This window comes from Acanthochromis polyacanthus, chromosome 13 (assembly GCF_021347895.1).
Source record: "Acanthochromis polyacanthus isolate Apoly-LR-REF ecotype Palm Island chromosome 13, KAUST_Apoly_ChrSc, whole genome shotgun sequence".
NCBI classification, from domain to species: Eukaryota; Metazoa; Chordata; class Actinopteri; family Pomacentridae; genus Acanthochromis; species Acanthochromis polyacanthus.
Genome location: NC_067125.1, coordinates 29431278 through 29451859, shown reverse-complemented (window position 1 = coordinate 29451859; position 20582 = coordinate 29431278). Strand labels below are relative to the sequence as shown.

General features: G+C 40.9%; 2 protein-coding genes across 11 annotated transcripts in view; one reads left to right on the top strand and one right to left on the bottom strand.

The window, feature by feature from the left end:
• The window catches only part of nbeab (neurobeachin b), a 200852-nt gene that overhangs the window by 140160 nt on the left and 40110 nt on the right, over positions 1–20582 (top strand). The gene's annotated exons all lie outside the window — the stretch shown is intronic.
• mab21l1 (mab-21-like 1) lies at positions 353–2761 on the bottom strand. Its single transcript, XM_022189176.2, has one exon. It carries the CDS (start codon positions 2327–2329, stop codon positions 1250–1252), a length of 1080 nt encoding a protein of 359 aa, XP_022044868.1. The 5' UTR covers positions 2330–2761; the 3' UTR covers positions 353–1249.

Below are 20582 nucleotides of genomic sequence, written 5' to 3'. Positions count from 1 at the left end.
AAACCGTAATTCCCACTGAGGCCTGCTCTCCATAAAGGCTGAACCGTCAGACTGCCATGACAGGTAATCCACTATATGCTTATCCGGCCAACGTTAAAACAAACGACGCCCGTTTCTTCTACTGGAGGTTGTGATCTAAAGAAAAAAAATCCAAGCTCGTCTGTTTCAAAAATGTTCTGTAAGGAAAATATTCCTGTGATATTTTTCAGTTCTCTTTTTAAGGCGTTAAGAATAAAACACCTCCAACAGCCTGAGACTCCGGAATTAAACATTCTATTAAAATATTACTACATGACATTAGGCCTACTTTACTCTTAAATACACATTTAATAAAACCATAATACCACACAAATATAAAACAGCTCGTTTTATTAGCTCTTTAAATTAGATCAAAGACAGAAATAAAAAAATCAGATCACAGATGTTATAATCCAGTGTATTTCAAGTGCATTTTTTTCCAATTAAACTGTAATATATTTATTTATATAATATATATGTTATCATTTTTCTTTTTTTCATGTAGGCCTAAGCATGGTAGAGGAAAAAAAAACAACTCAAAAATGTTTGAGTACCTTAAATAATAATTCAAGTAAATTGATGGAATGTTTTCAATGTAACAATGTGGTACCCTACCATCATAATGTAAACTTTCAAAAATTAGAAAATGTCCATTGAAACAGGTGAATCAGACTACCACTGATGCAAGTATAAATTAATAACGTTTCTACCAGATAAAGAAAAAGTTCAGAAGTAGATTTTAACAGGTGGATCCTATTTACGTGTCACAGAACAACATTCACAATTTCAGACCACTTGAATCACAATCCATGAATGTATTTACAGTATAAAATGTACAGATGCAGGTTTTTATTTTTCCAAAGTTTGTCACGGGGGCTTTATTTTAAAGCATTTTAAGGAAATGTAGGATTTAGGCAACCGTGTGGCACGGAGAGAAAATAAGCCACTGCTGAGGTGGCCTCTTGGATTAATTGGGGCCAAAGCTGATCCTAAATATTGACACCACCAAAAGGTGCACGGGGATAATGTCAAACTAAACTGTTATAAAAAATCATCTTGAAACAGGCCTGGCCAAAACATATTAAACAACAGAGGACAGTCACATTTCACAAGACTTTGCAAATCGGTTGGCAATATTTTTCTGTCCGTTTATGAGCTCGTTAGGCCTCTTTAACACACTTTTTAAGACGAGGTGAACTAACTTTGTTTTTTGTTTGATTTTTTTTTTACCTCAGAGTTTCTCCAAGCTTTTGGGGTTGGTCAATATTTCTCTTGCCAGTCGCCAAGTCTGTTTGGCTGCATTCTCGAGAGCAGAGTGAGGTTTTCCTTGAAACAGGTCTAAATTGGGCAGGAAATAATGCGGGCACCTTCTGCACTGCAAACATGAAATAAGCTGCAATAGTATCCCGTTCAGACGGTCGCCGAGGCAGTTCTCGTCCCAGTCCGACTCCCTGGGATGCTTCTCACACTCGTAGGAAACCAAAGTTTTCATGTGGTAGTTGTTCAGAGGTTGTCCGGGCAGTTCGAGGTGACGGTCTCTCAGCGCTTTGAGCACTGACAAGCATTTCTTCCTGCATCCACCCAGCAGGAGCCGGTTCTCGGCCTCGGCGAACTGCAACACCCAGGCGTCGCTCTCTGCTGAGCTCTGCTTGCCGTTCAGGGAGTAGCACTCTTTGGATAAAAGATTGAAACCTTCCGCTTTCACTTCGGCCACTCTGTTCGGTCCCGGCCAGGGGATGTGAGGCAGAGGCCAGTGCGCAGCGCTTCGTGGCCAGATGCCAGTGCACTTGAAAGCCGGCGTGATTTGCACCACATATCTGTCTCTAATACGCAGCTTCACTTCGCTGGTGTCAGCGACCATTTTGACAACATCTCTGTAGCTGCATTTGTCTACTGCCTGCGCCACCAGTGTCTGAAATCTCGATCGGATCTTGCGCGCCGAGAGGTAACCGGAGGCTGTGATGAATTCAACCCAGAGAGACATGCTTCTCTTGCGGCCATCGCTGAGTTTGAGGACGGCGCAGCCCGGGAGAGAGCCGTCATCCACAAAGTTGAATACTCCCATCTGATTCAGATAGAGCACAACCTCGAACTCGGTGGGGGAAATGACCTCCAGCCCCTCGAAACGATTATCCATCTCGCTGAGAGAGCTGATAAAGCGGGGCTCCTGCACCTCGACCTCCTTCAGGACATCCGAAACCACCTTGCACACCTCTCGGATGGTCTTGGAGATGGCTGCCTTTCGAGACTGACATTTCTCGTTGTAGTATTTGTTTAGGTGATACACCAACTTTGCCTGGGCGGCTATCATATTAGGGCAGAGATCCGGGTTATACACCGGAGTCTCGCAATAAGCCGAGGGATCCAACGCGGCTGTTTGTACGGGAGCCAATTTTAGAGAAGAAAGAAAGCTATTTAAAAAGAAAAAAAGTCTATTTCTAAAAAAGGAACTACTGAAAGCTGTGCTCAGAGCACATGCGTAATAATCAGATCACAACATTCACAGCTGTTGTGCCGTAAACTGCATTGAAGTGCTCGAAGCAAGTCCTCGAAATAGTCAGGCTGTCGTGATTAAAAGTCCATTTCAACCTTGTTCAGTAGCCGGAGAAAAAAAAGAAGCTTTTTCGTTGTCCTCTGATCACTGTGCCAGTTAGGAGTCCGCGTAATTGCGCAGAGTGGAGTGTGCCCTCCTGACGCAGACGCCCGGTGTTGCTGTGTTTTACAACAGGGAGAGACACACACACTCTTTATTATAAGGGAGGAGTTGAAACCAAGATGTCCAATCGCTGTCCAATGCGTCACCGCAGTTTATCGAAAACAAATTCATTCCCGGGTGTTATATACGTGTAAAAAGTACAGGTACTGGTAGTATATCGAGGAGCGGAAGTACACCTACGCATTTGGAGAGAAGAAGAAAAAAGCAGCATTTTCACTGCCTTACGTTGCTTTTTTTTCTTGGACTTTATCTCCTGCTTTTTTAGTCCGCTTTATTGAATCATATATGAAACAGTAGGTAGGTTTAGAATTGTTTAGCGATTATGTAGTGTGATGATTAAATATTTAAATTTGCGATATCATTTCAACCCTTTTTTTGTCTGTAGTGCTCTAGATCTAATTCCTCCCACAAAAGGCACATCTGATAAACTTAAATTGGAATGGAGTCAGTAGCCGAATGTGCGCAAGCCTTTGTTTGGGGAAAAATACATTTATATTTAGTATTTTTTGTACGGTTTGTTTTGAAGGAATACATTGATGGCATCATCGTATTTTGGTGTATTCATGAACCCTCTCTTGGTTAGTTACAATTTATTGAACAATCTGATAATTCAGAGTTTATTTGTGAAAGATTACAAAGTTATGGCGCTATTTATATTCAGCAGTGTGATTATATCTGGCACAATAATTAACACAGCTTTGAAAAATAAGAGTTTGTAGCTCAAGTTCCTATGTCGATTTTTGCGCCTCAGCCTGCTTATTGAGAGGGCGTTTTTGTTTTGCCATTTGTTTGTTTCGTGTTCAATCGGCAACCACTTCACTCGACGGTACTTAATTAACACTATAAGAACTCCAAAATATTTACCTGTAACAGTTGTAATGTTACCATATTTTTCTTTGTCGCATCTTTTTCAAAATTAAATGGTATGTACTTTTTTTACTGAACCATATTAAAATGTTTTTTTCTATTGCCCTGCTAACGGATAATGTGCAAAGGGGTGGATATGTCAGTCTGTGTCATGTTTTAGTCTTAAAATTCTTCTCATATTGATTTTGGTGAAATTATTTTGTTTTTTGTCGGTAATAGAAATGAATTATTAAAATAAATAAAATGGAATACACTGTCTGTTTTTGGTAAGAATACATTTGATTCAACAGCTAGATAATTATAAAATGAAATTAAAAAGAAAGCATACATGATTTTAGTGTTTTGAAACAAATAAAATAAAAACGCTAATAATGTAATACATAATTACAGGGATTAAGGCTGACATGGTTGACCACTTTATAGAAAGTCCCATGATTCACAATAAAGGAATCTTGCATCTGCACTAAACCTTCTCTGGCTCTCATCATTGCACTGGCACTCCATCTCACAAAGGTACAGTGCACGCTTTGAAGAGGACTTCAAAAAAAAAAGATGCTGCACAGATCAGATAAGGAACACAAAGGCATTTACACTCATCTCTGCTCTAGACAGGACGGCATATGACCAGACATTATGAGGGCAAACCGCTGCTCATCAGCCCCAACTCTCACTACATGGATGCGGCTGCAGCAGGAGGTGGTGTTTGTGGAAAGGACCTTGATAGATGGGTGACTCCCATTATCATCACCGCCTGTCATGAACACATTGCTGCCAGTAGCTGCTTGGCAAGTCCCGGTGATAATTTCACACTGTTACCAGGCAGAAAGTGCAGATATGGAGTGTCTTCTTTTTTTAAAATAATTGTAATTGTAGGCTGTGATAGAGGTTTCTGTAAAGTTTTACTTTAAATTAAATAATACAATTTTACTCCTATATTCTAGTTCTTATCATATCAAGGCATGTGTATAAATTCACAACTGAAAAAAAAATTATTCTTATTGACATATTTCTTGAGGATATGGATGACATTATGAAAGGTTTTCATGTGGTGAGAGGTAGCTAAAAGCCTCTTCCCCTCTCAGGCTTTGATAGTCTTTTCTCTCACTCTCTCCCACTGTCTGCAGCCCAGCAGGTACTTGCCTTTTATTGAAACCAGACTGGCCTCGCTTTCCAGGCTATCTTGCTCCAAGTCAGATACCTCCGAATCCAGTTGCGCCTCTTGAGTTTGTGCTCCAGCCTTTGGACATCCCTATGCGTGATAGAAGGGGGATTTTCATTGAGATTATCACCTCTTAATCTAAAGCATGTGGCTGCGGATCTCACAGTAACTCAACCTGCTCTGCCGTCCCATGACTCCAGCAGTTGTCGGTTCAGGCCAAAGACAATCCAGTGTTCTTACCCATATCTTTACCATTACAACATTACAATCTTTGTTGCTTCATTCACCATCCCGCCAGGCTGTTGGAGGCCCGTGATATATGGGGTTGTGATTCCAGCACAGGCCTATTTCTAACCCAGCAAAATGCATGCACGATTGTGTAAATCAATACAATGACTTCTACTTCCCCTAATTTTGCACGAGCATGTGACCCTGTTTTGAAGGCCTCTTTGTTTCCAGAGCATGCCTCAACACTTATTCATTTTTTTCTCCATTTTTCTTTTCCTTTCTTCTTGCAAGACTGATCGTCCTGTTAACACGGACAGGCATAAGTTCAATGGTACTTGTCTGATGGCATAATTGGCCTTTGATGGTACCAGTAGTGATTTGAGGGACTTGAAATTGTATTCTAGCCAAAGTCGTTGAGTGCATCTTATTTTTAAAAAGTTTGATCTTCAAAGCTTTTTGTTGTCTGAAAGCACAGAAATTAGTAACATGTATGTATTTAATCAATACATATACGTGTTAATGTACAAGTCAGGGAAATTGTGTGATTATTTTTATTTTATATCCAAAATAGTGCATAGCATCATGCATTCAAAAATAATGTGCTCTTTAAAGATGGTTATTGATTGGTTTAGTTGACCAAAACAATCGGCTGTGGTTCTGACTAGACTGTATAAACAATATGGTTTTACTACAACACTTACATGCGTTGTCTTTACATTTTTTTCTCCCTGTGTTACGTCTTGACTTAAATACTTAGTGATGTTAAGCAAGTAAGACATTCAGCAATTTTTAAGCAGGATCATGACACTTGTGGCCAGCAATCCTCTAACTGGCAATATAATTATGAATGATGTTTAATTATTTTAATAATCCTGTTAAACAAGAACAAGTCCACCAAATGCTTTTTCATTAAATTTCCCGGGTTATTTAGTTTCGAGACTCTCAAGCTTTATCCCATACAAAGAAAATTTACCAGCTAGCTCCCAAGTTAATGTGCAGATTAGTCAAAGTGGGCTTAATAGGATGACATGTCTGTAAAAATCAGATTGAAAGCAGTGACAATTCAGAGTAGTGACATCCCTGGTTCTGAGAAGTCTGAGAAATAATATACTCATGGGATAGCCACTCACTTTGACACGTTTTCTGTGATTTTGTTTGTCACAAAATGAAATTGTCATTGGGATTTTTTAATAATGGAACATTATTATTCCACGCAATATGGTGTCTCTGTAGGAGGCCAGTTAATTTTGGGGCCTGGAGCCTCACTGAGGACCCCCTTTGGATTGTGTCCATTCATTTGTTTTCTTCTCCACTGTGTATTAGCAACCTCATTTAGATAAGTCATGAAGCTAGACCACATGACCAGAGGCTCTGAGAGACCTTTCGTCACCTCAGCAGACTCAGTTTACTATTAACCATCTCCCATCACGCACAGAAATCACCCAATGTATTGGCTTAATGGAAATTTTTAAGAAAAAAGGGGTAAAGAAAGTGTAAATTATGAACCTTAATTGATTGTCTCAGCTTCATTTGGCCCTTCACCCCTCCCCTCTGCAATATGGTATGCTTGTCAGCCTTGGTGATAAATTACATGCATGTATTTGCATGAATTTAGCCTGAATACTATTCAGTTTTGTTGGCCAAAGTATCAATCTAGAAAATGTCTGGTTTGTGTCATCAGAAAGAAAACAGACTTGCGTAGTATTTAGTGCACCTTTTCCTGCACAGGTTATGGAGTTGGCAGGATGCAGTGAAGGTGCAGCTGTGATGCTTTCTGCTCATTTTATTAGCACAGTTTAGCATTTTGTTGTTAAACATTAGATATGCTGAAGTTGAAAATAAGATTGTGGCTGTTTTTTTCTGCTGCTTTATTCAGTGAGATTTCTTTATGCTAATTTGTGAAAGTTGGACTGGCTTAGATTGGTCTCAAATAATTGATCAGCTAAATTATTTACATTCAGTATTGCAGTTATTTATCTTTTCATCATCACCATCATTCTTCTTCTTTTTACTTTTGTTATTGATTCCCACCTTTTTGTCCTTAAAGGCCGCATTCAGCAAAAGCAATGTAATTAATCTTAATGTCTGCAAGATGCCTACCATCTAAAGGTGGGCGCTGTAATCATCTGCCCACTGACCCCATGATGCTTGTATACAGTCCTCTCCACAGCCCTTGTGTCTGATAAGTAATTTCGAGTCTCAGATTGACTGAACAAAACTCTGCCCCACATGTCATATGATCTAAGAGTAGGAGTATATGAAAGCACAAAACAAAGGAAACAGAAGAATTGGGGGCATATTCTAGGTTTAGGGCTGTTGGTAATCAAATGCTGCTGGGGAGGGGGGCTTTGATGAAATTAGGAGATGTTGCCTAAATAAGGGATGAAGGGTTCATAATTGCCAGTCTTAGAGATCTGAGGTGCCGGGTGCCAACTGTCAGAGCAGGGCTAATGATGACAAATGTCTCTCTATGCAGATTGCTGCAGCAGCACGAGTGTGCAGCTGAGAAAGAACAAGAAAAGAAAAATGCAGAAGGCCTAACCAGAGAAAGCTTGTGTGCACATATTTAATGACCTACATGGAAATAAACCTCCCCAGCTGATGGGCTGCCTTTGAAAGTACTAAAGCTTGATGCTCTTTAAAGCTACCCCTGCAGTACCTATGACTGATATTAATAGTCATCAGTCTCTTACTATGAAGAATCATTGCTATCTTTTCCTTCAACCGATACAGTGGAAAAACACAAAAAAATGTGGATTGCTGAAATTTGCTTGCAAGCTTGTCAAGATGATTTAACAAAAAAATGATGTCATGTTGGGAAATTTAGATCTATATTTAGCCAAACAGTCTATCAGTTCTAGAAGAGAATACATGAAAGGAAAAGTATCAGCGTTGTCCTTGTAGTTTTCCTCATTAGCTTTTCTTTAGCTGATGCTTTGGCCGTCATTGTGCAATATGGCAAAGTGTAGTAAAAAATGAAATGGCTTGTTATTCTGTGGCTCATGTACAACAGTCTGGTCCTGGTTAACATAGCTAAACTGTTGTCGGTTAACATGGCTTTAAGTTTTTTTTCCCTAAAAGTGTGCTTGATTTTAACCACCTTTGTAGCAGAGAGCCATAAATCTGATTTCACTTACTGTGACGTAAGGCTCATGCTAATAAAAGAGCAAACCCAGAGTGCTGCATGGCCAGATTTCCCCAATTTGTTGCATGAATGGCTTTTGAAAGGGGTCCCTCTTTGTACAAAGGGAGTCTCGTCTTTGTTTGGTTTCGCCCCATCTGTGTCATCTGGTGGTCTGTGCAAGAGGGTGGTGTCTTGGGGTGCTCCCCAGCGGCGTTGCCAGTTGTTTTATGGACTCGTTGGAGTGGTGCAGGGAGTTCATAAGTTGGCTGGCCCATTGTGCTGAGCCCAGCTGACACGTGTGAATTGACTCCAGCATATTGACAGATCATTTCCATTAATGAATCGGAGGAGTCTGCCTTGTTTCTCTCTGTGATTTATGCCCTTGCTTCATCATCCTCTGAGCTCAGGGTTAACTAACACACCTCAGAATGACTCAATCACTAATTGTTAGATGAAGGGAGTTTGCTTTGTTGAGTAGCTTTGTGCATGGTTAGATGTTCTTTAAGTGATAATTAAATATTAAAAAAAATACATTTCAACTCCAATCAAAAGAATGTTTATAGCCCAAAATAAAGTTTTTCTTAGGGGATTTTACAATGTGTCATATCTTCTATTGTTAGGCTCGTAGCTAGAATCACTTTAGAGTTTATATATTGTGTTTATATACTATAATATAGTAGCACCTAGGCTGAAGTCTGAACTATTGTTATCTAGAAATTATTTTGATGATGTTTTGTACAGTCAGATATTAACAAAGCATTCAAAAAACAACAAAGTTTAAATTTATCATAAAGCAGCATTTTTCTGTTGGGAGTGGGTGGGCTTTTTCTTGATTTGATATTGAGCAGCTTTTGTTTGTTTGGTGTCACATGAGCTCGCCCCTGATCCTCCATGGCGACCATCCAGCTTGTTCAAAGCAACAGCCACACACTGCTGATAGCGCTGGCCTCAGCCTGGCCTGTCACCCCCACCACTGCTGCCACATGGAAGGCACATTTGCTCGCCACCATTTTATGCTGCTGTCACCCTCCCTTCAAGAGCGTGGGGAAAGAGGGGAGGTGAAAAGGAGAGGAGGGAAAGAAGGAGGCTCACCCTGAGCGGATGCTAGACAAAGATGGCAGCAGAGACATTTTGTCTACTTTCATTAGTTCTGGTGGTGGTGAGCTGTGCTGAATATTAGCCTGTTACTGGCAAAGCCACACATTGTGGAGCACAGACGGAGAGCATGTCACAATCAAATCTACCCCACCTCATTTCCATCTTCCTCACCGCAAAAGTGGGACATATGGGGCAGGATGCCAATTGCTTATTTTATATGGTAATTAACATCTCTCAAACCATGTTATGTGGTAGGTGTGACCAAGTTTATCCTACAAATTTACATATATATTCCCAATAAGGTAAGATATTTTAGGATCTTCACTGACTACGGAGGTTAGTGTGCAATATGTTATTAAGAAATTAAGTATATTAACTTCACTGGCCTTCACTCATGTGTTGTAGTTCTGTTGTGGCTGTGTCACATTGAGCTAAACTCTGGACCATCCTAAATCAGAGCTTTCATTTTCTTGAGTATCTACTATCTGGTATCTGTCAGCTTAAATTGGGACCCTACCTAAACCTGTCCATGCATGGATCTGTGTGTGTTTTAGTGAAGGGGGTCTGCATGCTGATGCCTTTGAGTGAAGGACAGTTGAATGTCACATGTTTGCACAGGCCTGTGATGAACTTGATTGCTTTCTGTTGTTTGTGATCAACCTGACATCTTCAACCACACTAAAACTCCTTTTTGGAGTTCTGCCAAAGCACAGACGCTTCATCTGGTTTGCTGTTCTCCACCCTGCATCTGATTCTTTTGTTTACCTAAGTAACAACATTCACACAGTGAGTCCCAGATTGATGCCCCGGTGTGTGTGGAGATGTATCTGGATGTTGCTTTGTCCTGCTGGGCTTTCATCTGTTAGACTCATTATAGTTGTCATCTCACTGGGCTCTATTAGAGAAGCTCATGAGATGTGGTCCCCATGAAAGAGTCATGATAGACGAAGAAGTGCTGATGTGCAGGTTCCTGCCTCCAGGCTTTCACCTGCTCAGGAACAGCCCCAAGGCAGGGAGAAAAAAAAAACAGGCCTCTCAGTCCAGCCAATGAAAGATTGAAGAGCTAAACTCAAGAGTTTGTCAGAGTTGCTTATAGTGAACCGAAACTGGGATTTTTGGTGAAACCAAAAAAAGAAAAAGTTAACTAATTAGTCAGGGAATTTTCTGAATATTTTTCTCATGCTTAAGCAAAGGTGATTTAAAGTACCTAAAATGGATAAAGTTGTGCAGTTCTACCTTGTTAAATTTCAAACAATTTTATTAGCGTCAGTTCTGTGGTCTTGGCAGGGCTTGGGAGGTGTCTGAGGAGGGAGTGCAGCGGCAGGGTGAGAGCATGTCGGCTGTTGACACCATCTAACGAAGGGGGGATTAGGAGTTTACAGAGGCAGTAATATGATAGGTCAAAAAGAGGAGGCACTCCTCCACAGCACTTGGCTCTGTAATGAATGATTGACTGGAAAAGGAGAAGCTGCCACTCGCTGGCTGAGTGCTCATCTTGACGCCTGCCGCACCGCTCCACAGCTCCCCTTGATCACGTTTCGCTGCTCCCTTCTCATCTAAGGCACCAGTCTGCAGGGAAAAGCTGCTTTTCCTTCTTATTTTTCTCTCTAATTTACACATTTAAGACATTTTTGTTTGCTTATTTGCAATTCCTTTTTTTGTCAGTGAGCCTCTCTCTATCAGTCCCACTCCCAGCCCTGAAACCAGCCCCCACCACACACACACACACACACACGCACACGCACACGCACACGCACACACACACACACACGCACACGCACACACACACACACACACACACACACACTCCTTCATGTACAACCTTCCCTTTCTCTTCTGTTTGCCTTCAGGCAATGGACTAATTTCAGGTTCCATAATTGCGGTGTGTTGTACACCTGTCTGCTATTAATTCTCCCCTGTCTCTCATTCTTTTTCTTAATGAGATATTATTGCAATTATTGTCATTATGCTGTTTTTCATAATGAACTTGATTGATGCTGTTGTTATGGAACTATTTATTCTCTGTAATTAGTGTAAATATGTGGGGAATTTCTGCATGCACTGGTAGTCTGGGACTGTGGTTATAAGTGAACTCAGTCCGTCATTCACTCATCCGCTGACCTCAGAGTTCCCGCTTAGAGTGAGTTTGTCTTGGATATGAAGAAGAGAACTGAGCAGCCTGGTCTCCTGAATAGTGCCCTGCTTGTAGCCACTTTAAGACCATTACAACAGTGAAAGGCTTTACAATGGGCAGCGCTGGGCTTTGTTTCAGTCTGTCACTTGCACCCTGTGAAAATCAAATAGTGCTTTGCCTCAAAGGAAAAGGTGAAAAAGGTTTTGCCTATACTCACATTTTTTTTTTGAAAAATCTGGTTGTGTTTTGAAAAGAAAAAAAGTTTTCAGTGACATGAGTTTGAATGTTATTGTTGAAGAGGCAAACTACTGGGAGGAATGTTAAAGAAAATCTTAGCTGAATGAACAATGCTATTTTTTTTCTTAGTGGTTCTCAATCCAATTAGGAGTTTATTAAGGGTCATACATAGGAACTTCACGCTACAGGTTGGTTTCTTTAAGGGTGCTGTTGGAGAGAGGGATGGGGCTGAGGTTTCTGAAGGTGCTGACTGAAGGCTGCACTCTTTAATGTGCGGTGAGGGGTCTTGTGCCCTGGTGAGTCATTGAAACTGTTCGGGGTGCACAGATGATCTTCGCTGTAATTCTGAAGCCCAGGTCACGGGATAATCTGACACTGTGGTTACACTGGTTTCTCAGGTGGTACCAATTACCTGATCTCTCACATGTGTTTGCTTCCCCTCTCACATGCTGTACTGGTGTTGTCTAATCTGCCTTGAAATTTTTCAGGCAATTTCAATCTTTATAATATAACATTATATCTATAAGATGGTGATTCCTATACTAATCAAACACTTTATTTGAATCCACAGTGTCCTGTTTTCCAAGGTTTTACTAAGTTTAGTTGCTTATCTGGAAAGCTGTACCTCTTCTTGAAAACTGGAATGTGAGTAAAGATGCAGAAAGCCTATATGGGTCTTTAAAGGGGCCTTAGCTGATCTTTAATCTCTCCCTATGAGAGGGAAAGTAGGTAGGAGGGCCCTAGAAGTGGACTTGTCCAGCCTTTGTGGGTTTGTTCACATGCTGGTGTGCTTTGAGTGTCTGACAGCCGTTTAACTCCACACGACCTGGTTCTCAAGCGCCATCGTTTGGGCGCTCTTGAATCCTGTTAGGAGCCATAATTACAATTCATGCACTCCCTGCGCTTCTTTGAAGAGGCATTGAGAGAGCAAAGAGGGGCGCATAGAGCCTGAGAGACCCCCAGCCACAGTGGCCCTTCACCGGTGTGAAAACACTCTGAGACCCTGAGACTTTCAGCAAACTGCCTGCACTGCCACACTAAGCTACAACAGGATTTATATAATATGCAGTTCCATAAAATGAAAAATAACTGGTTTAGAAAATGAAAAAATGGTGAAAAATATGCATACAGGTAATACATTTCTTCTATTTACAAATTGTCAGGAATGGCCTCTGGTAATCAATTGGAAATGTATATTTTGCAGGTCACATTTCATAAAATTGCATTCTTTCAAGTATGCAAACAACTTGTGAATTGTGGTACGAGTGAAGTGAAGCACATTCGATGACTTTCAAAGGAAAAGAGAAGAAAGGGTGAGCATAATGCCTAATAGGTGCTTTAGTAATTTCTGAGTTTTCATAGCTTAATCCGTTCTGAAAAGCTCGGGAGAAGAAAGGCTGCAAATGGCCCTCAGTATTAATTTGATGTGACTTCTGTACAATAAGGGCTGTGGATCCCAGAAGCCCATTTTCAAGCTTACCTTCTTTCATCATCCTCAGCCTTTGGAACTTTTGCCTAAATGTTTCATGAAACTAAGGCTGTAAGCCTCCTTGGTATTCTGTCTTTATAACGCCTGGTTTAAGACTATTATTACACCGTGTTCAAGGCAGAGGAACACATACAAACATTGAAGCTGCCTCTCTATTGTGCAAAATTCAAATTGATTTGGTACAATTGGGAGAGCACTTGTGTTAAAACACACATATTCTATGGCTCATTTCCCCTCTTTCAGTTTGAATTTTTACAAATGCAAATTAGGGTAGGATTCCCTCATTCTTTCTACAAATAAGTATTCTTTCTGGTTTTGTGAGTATTGTTTCCTCATTTTAAAGGCAGATCCAATAATATGTCTTTTATTACTTATATTTATCATAGATTTCAACATGCCATTTCCTCAGAAAAACATTTGTGTAACTAAACCTCTCAAGAAAACAGTGTCACTGTATTTAGATTCCATCCTGATGTTTTTCTTAGATAAAAGTAAAATTAAAGCAATTTTTTTCACAGTTGTCAGCTTGTAGAGATCCTTCTTAACTTTATCTCCATCTGTCTATGTGAAAAACAATTTTGTGAACTCTGGTACTTCTGTGAGATTCATAAAATTTTTGTGCAGAGATAAAAAACAGGCAAAAGAAACTTGTGATGATGTGCCTCGGGAAAGTACTGACTATATCCCACAGCTTCTGTGTTGTGGATGCTTTGTAACGCACTCTCTCCCATTATAAAGATAATGTCAGTTATATAGATGTATGTTCATAGTTTTGCAGTTTCAATAAACAAACCGACTTTTTTTTTTCTTGTGCACCTTTTGTTTACACTGAATTGAAGGAAACTAGCAAGGGACACACTGGGTGGGTCAGTGACCCTGGAGAAAACAGCTTGCATTAATATGGTCTAATCCAGTGTAATTAGTCAAATTACAGCACGCCAAGCAGCTTGTCAGGGGCTGTCGACTTTGGCAGGCGCACAAGATGGCCTGGAGTCCCACTGGACAGCAGAGTCCTCAGAAGCTCTGCAAAGCCACCCTCCTACACTGACTTAAACTCTTTTCAGTCCATTTTACATTTCTCCTCCATTTTTTTATTCTTCACAAAAATGAGACGGGTTCTTTCAGTCATGCTACAATGTTTTCACCTTTTCTTGTGTTGTCTGTCGTACCCCCAGGCTGCTAGCTTGGCTTCCTGCCTGCCTGCTAAGGTGGATCAAAATGATAGGAGGATTCACAGCACAGGCTACAGAAAGTCAGACTAATTATATCAGTGCTGCACTCCTCCTACGTGATTTTATGAGAGTCGGATGCACGCTAACTATTGCTGCTAAGAACCATAGACACAGTTAAGACACTTCCTCATGTCGCAGGATTAGCATTGGTAAAAAGATTTAAACTATATAATTACATGAGGATAAAGTACAAATTATCTAGTGCACTCAACAGCCAGATTATCATCCCCTGCAAGCCCCGTTCAGCCCCAAGGGTTGAGCCTGGATGACAAAAGGCCCTCATTAGCATAAATTTACAAGCCCGCTCGTTCAGAGAAGCCGATAAGAACCTGTTCCACCTTTGCTTTGGTCCTGAATGGCTTGTTGTGCTTTTGGCAATGACAGATAAGTCAGGGTAATTCCACTTTATGCCTGAAAAAATGATGCTCCAGATTCTGGCTGCATCCCGAAGGTGTCACCCACGATAATCCTCAAACAGCGTCCGGCAGAAAGGGGGCTGTGTGTTTTCCAGATGATATACTACAAATGACAGAAAGAATTATATGAAGGAGGACGAATCTGTAACATATTATTAAGCAATTCCCTGTGAATAACAGGGATAAAAGGATAATGGATGAGGGTGTCATTATTACCTTGGTGCCAGGGAAGCGCCAAAGCAAAGGTAGAGAGACAAGATTAATTGAGGACGAGTGAGGCGCTCATTGCTCATCAGGCCCTCTCGTCTAACCACTTGCTCTTTCTGTCCCTCTTCTCTTCTGTCTCTCCGCCTCTCCATCCTTGTCTCATTCTTTCTCTTCTACTCTGTCTTGCTCTGAGCCCCTATTCCTCCCACACACGACCCAAAAAAAAAAAAAAAAAAAAGAAATGTGGGATTTAAAGCGATCAGCTTGGCAGTCTCAGCAGCAGCCAGAGGAAGCTGGTACCCAGGCGAGGAAGATTTCAGTCATCTTAAGGCTGACAAGTCCCTGAAAACGTCCCATTAGGAAAAGCTTGCTGAAAAGACCCAATACCAAATGACTGCATCCCTTCTCTCAAGCTCCTTAGTGAAAGCATCCTCAAGCTGTTTATCTGGATGATGTGCTGAATAAGTATGCTGATATATGTTTGGGGTAGTGGCTGTGGGTGGGTCACAACTTGACCACGTTCATATGTCATATGTATTTTTAAATGTTTGTTGATTTTGTTCACAAGATGGGAGACGACAAAAAATGTACATTTAATTGAAAAAGACATGTAATTCTTCAGTAACTTCATTATCCATAGTCATTTCTAGTAAGATATTAACTCAAATGCTAATTGCCAGCACTGACAGCTTTAAAACAAATTTAAAATGTATGCTTTGATATCTGTTTTTCAAAAATGCAGCGATAACTAAAGGAGCCGCAAAAAATCTGTTTCCCAAACTTGTTTCCAAGTACTATATTCCAACAATGTGCACAAATGGTGTCTAGCCCGGATGCCACTATTGTACATCACCTCAGAATGTACAATAGTGGCATGATTCACTTGGAGTTGTAATCTGACCTCCACTTTCAGGTGCCCTTTTTCATGTTTTAACATTTTTTTGTATACCCACTGCATGCATTGTGCACTACTTTAAAGCTGTAAATGTAAACAGCTGTCATGTAATCAATACAATCATCCAAACTCTAATAATTATGTGCTTTAATGAAAAGAATACATACAATAAAGACACCTACTTTATGAAATAGCATTATTGAATATCTATTTTCCTACTGCACTGATATACCACATGGATAGCATGCTCTTGATATCAGTAAAATGACTGAGGAAATAGATTGATTTTGGATAGTTTCTCCTAACCTCTCAGAGGCCTTTTGCAGTATCTTTTGGCTCAGTGCCACACTTTCTATAACTGCTGTAGGGAAACACCAGTCTAAGTTACTGTTTGGATTTTTTTGTTGCATTTCTGGGGGCTTTATATTTTTCACATAGAGCCTTTACTCTTTAAGAAGAGATTGCATATTACGAAAACGGCTCCTCCCACCTGTCCTACCATGGCAATGTTGAAGACAGCGCTGCAGGGCCTGCTAATGTGCGTGAAATACTATCCCTGACATGAATGTTATTGACAAACTTGGCTGGACATTTGGGGCAGTGAACTGCCAGCATATTTAATGCATATTCATCTCCTTTATCCCACTGGTCTTGCCAGAGCACCCGAGCTGTGTCATCTTGCCACACTCCAGCTACCACCCAAATGTATAGTGACACTGATTATGCAAATCTGTATCTTGTTTTCCCCCAATACCTGCATTAGGAGCCTGCTACTTTATTGAAGTTGAGATACGGGTCTCTCGGAGAGGAACCAAGTGGAATGCAGATTTTTTTATTTTTTTTTATATATATAATCTGGGGGAAATCTTTTACATATTTTCTACACATCATAACAGTTGTCACATTAAGGAAGGATGAAATGAGAAACATGCTTTGATGCTCAGGCATACATTATAAATCTTTGCAGGATGTAAAGGGATTAAAGTTAAAATAAAAGTGTGGATTGGAGAAGGATTTCTGTCTTCATGGCCTTATAAAGTTGAATATGCTAGTATTACTTTCTTTCCAGTGTGTCAACTCACCTGAGTCGCTTGCAGAAAGACTATATACACTGTCCATTCCCCCTTTTTTCTTTAAAGGGTCAGTTCACTCCTTTTATATAAGGTTATATGATCTTCTTTAATCCAAGCACTCTTTTCCATACACATTGTTTTGATTTAATTCACCATTTGAAATATTTTTTAGAAATGTATATCTAAATTTCAGTAAAATACATACAACTGTGAACACTTTTCATGGGAACTACTTTATTCTGCTGATATGGAAACTGTTATTAGTATGTATTGTGTCTTAATCAGACTAATATGGGCATTATTTTTGAAAAGAGATGATACTTTTGAAATCTCATGGGCTAATATTCCAAAAATTTGACAATAAAGTAATAATACAGTACATAAATACTAGATATAACATGGGGTGTGTAGGAACATATTATTGTAATCTTAGTTATTAGACACTTGAATTTTTATTTTTTTATTTTTTTACCTGTGTTAAACATTGTATGTATTTGAATTTTAGACAAATTATGTTTTGTTTTGTTTTTTTGTGACCCGGTCTGCCATGTTGCCTTTGGCTGACGATGCTCTTCCACTTAGTTCAGAGTTGTTCTCTGCTCTCACTGTTACCAGGCTTTATGCTTTTCCTTTGCCTGCTCTTCACAGATTTGGCCCATATTGCCTGGGGTCAGCCATTGAATACAGTATACGCAATGTGTGCTGATCCTCCAAATTGCTATGTGTGAAATCCATCCCACTTGCTCCTGGGGGAGTAGTCATATCACTCAAAATGAAACTGCCGCTCGTATCCTCCCCTTATTCTTCCACTTCACTGTTCTCTATGGCCGCCTGGGACCATGCAGTTTTGAGGCTTTATCGTGGAAGCCTATTAGACAAATCTGAGAAGAATGCAGCAGAGGTACTGTGATACCAGGTTGTCAGTGTGCTCCACAGTCTCATATAAATATATCAGTCATGCTGGCTTGGAGGTCTCACTGAATTATATTATTTTCTTATTTTGGTCTAAATGCAGTGGAGGGGGATTGCATTGTTCCGTACTGGCGAAAATTGCATCAGGTTTTGGAGAAAATGCTTCGTTAGATTTATTAATAAGATCTGTCATTGTGTCTCAGTCAATATGGTGGTGAAGCTATTCGGAAGTCAAATATGATTAAAATCTATTTCCTTGCATGAAGTGGCTTCCTATCGCTTATAAGCATGATGTGCTCCATTTGAGCATCTGCACATTATTATATATGAGTTTCAGCCTAAACACTGGTGTCACCTGTGCCTTTCCTCATCTCATCTGTCACAATATTTTCCTTTTTTTTTCTCCTGTGATGTTCTACAGGCAGAATGCAGCCTGCCCTCTATCAAATCAGGGAAAGAAGAGGAGAGGAATAAAGGAAAGAGAGGAGAGAGACGTTAAATTGCATTACGGCTGTTATACTGGAGAGGTGTATCTCCCTGCAGCTGGTAGAGCAGCGCATGCGCCTGTGGCTCCTAATGAGCCTGCATACAGGGACCTGTGTGGAAACAAAAGGCTGTGCTTCTCGGCCATACCAAACCCCTTCACCCACCCCCTCGCTGCTCCCCCAGCCCTGAGCGTGACAGACCAAGAGCAGAGCGCCGGTCCCTTCCTGGTGGCGTGATTAGATTGGGGCCGAAGTCTCCAGCTGGCAGGCCTGTCTGTGACTGGAGGCGGCCGTCCCCAGCGCTTGTCACTGGCTGACACCTCTGACAGGCAGGGGACAGCTTCAGCAGACAGGTTCATTAAATGGCATTTTTTACAGCTGGGCCTCCAAAAATGAGGGCTGGGCTTTGTCAAATCCCCAAGTCTACAGGGGCCCCTGCATGTTGGTTTAGACCAAAGCTTTGTTGTTATGACAAATTTTTTGATCTGGGTGGTTTGAAATCAGCTCTTTTTTCTCCTCTTTAGCCTCTCTTTTGTTGACAGCCAGCCCTTTGGCCTGTACTTTGTCATGGCAGCAAAATGCTCACATTAGCTGCGTAAGAAGAAACGGTCCGTATTAAAATATTATATTAACAATCAGTTATGAGCTACAGTATTACAGCTGTTCTAATATACTTGTAATGCCAAAGAAGCTGCAGTACAGTGTCTGTTTGACAATCTCATGTAAACTACATTTTTATTACTTCCTTGGTTGTTGTAGTTATAGTATTTTTAGAGTGCAGGATATGACAAATGGAGACTTCGGGAGGTGCTGTTGAATTAATAAAATAGAGACTGCTGAAAATGACAAACCATTCAGAGTCTCTAGACATCAGAATAACTTAATATGTATTCAAATAGCTCACTAGTCCCTTGATGGAGTAAACTATTGTAGCCTTCCCCTGATGCGTATCTGTATGACTTGCCTTTCAGCATCACACTCAAAAGACTACTTCCAGAACATCTGGCTGCAGTGTAGGAGGGGGATAGAAGATACTCTGCTTCCCAGTGAGCCGCTGCAGGCCCTCAACAGTGTGCCTGCAGCTCCATAGCTGTCCTTCCATCTCACCTCCCTTCCTCTCTATCCCCATTCCAGTCAGCACGCTGCCTCCTCGGGGCCGTTCTGTCTCTATGACAACTGTTTGAGTTGGGGGTTGCAGAGGTGTCAAGCAGGGGCATTGCTGGTAGGAGAGCACTGGAGATGCTGTGCTGCACATCCAGCATCTCCACCTAATCCAATTTTAATTGAGCTCCAGAGATTTTGGATGTGGCACGGAGGTCGGGCACGAGCTATTCCAGGGAGAAATTAAGGCAGCCCGGCTCATGCTGCACTCTTCCAGCCTGTCACTATTTTAAATGAGCATTAGCATCAGACCTAACCCAGCTCAACATCTCACTCTGATTCCCTCCCTCCCTGCCTACTCCACCACGATCACCCCACCACACACACAAACTAATGTGCTGTAGGGCTTCACCCCCTCACTGCCCTGTTATATCTTTATTCTCACACACTCTCTGAACTGAACCTATGTGTGATTATAACCTGGGGAGTTGATGAGGTCGCTCCCTGGCTCTTACTGTTGGACAAAATTGTTCAGTGAGAGGGAAGTGAGATGGAAAGAGGTGAAAAGGTGTGTGATGGGACCATTCTCACCTGTCAGAACAACTGTCTTGGTTTTCTGTGTGTGGACCTGCAGTCCCAGCAGTGCTGCATACACTAATGATTCTTTGTCTGCTCTCTCCTTTTGTTGGAATTGTGGTTTTTGTTGCTTATTTGTGTCTCTGACCCAGACAGTTGTTTCTTTGACCGCTTGCCGTTGCGCCAAAAAATATGAAGCATTCAAAGACCATCTACAGAGAGCTTTTTCTTTAGATGCATGCATTATAATCTCACTCATTCTTTGTTGCAAGTTAGAGAAAGCAATGAATGGGTGGGTCATGGTGTGATGCTTGTTGATTGCCTTTTGCTGGTGAAATTTCAGGTCTGAATTGAAGCAGGGTGCTTTGACCCTATCGTGACTGACTATAAGTCCAGTAAAGTTGCTTTCTGTAGTCTGCCATGTTGAGGAATCAGCTTGCAAGTAGCAAAGGGCAGTAGCTGCCATTTTTTTCAAATATTAAAGTAATAAAGAACTATATACTTAAGAGCTTGCCTTATTTCAGTCATGATAAAGTACTGTGATGAAATGAAACAATCGAAAATCCTGTGAAAGTTGACTTCTGTATATCTGGAACACGCCATGCTGACATTTTC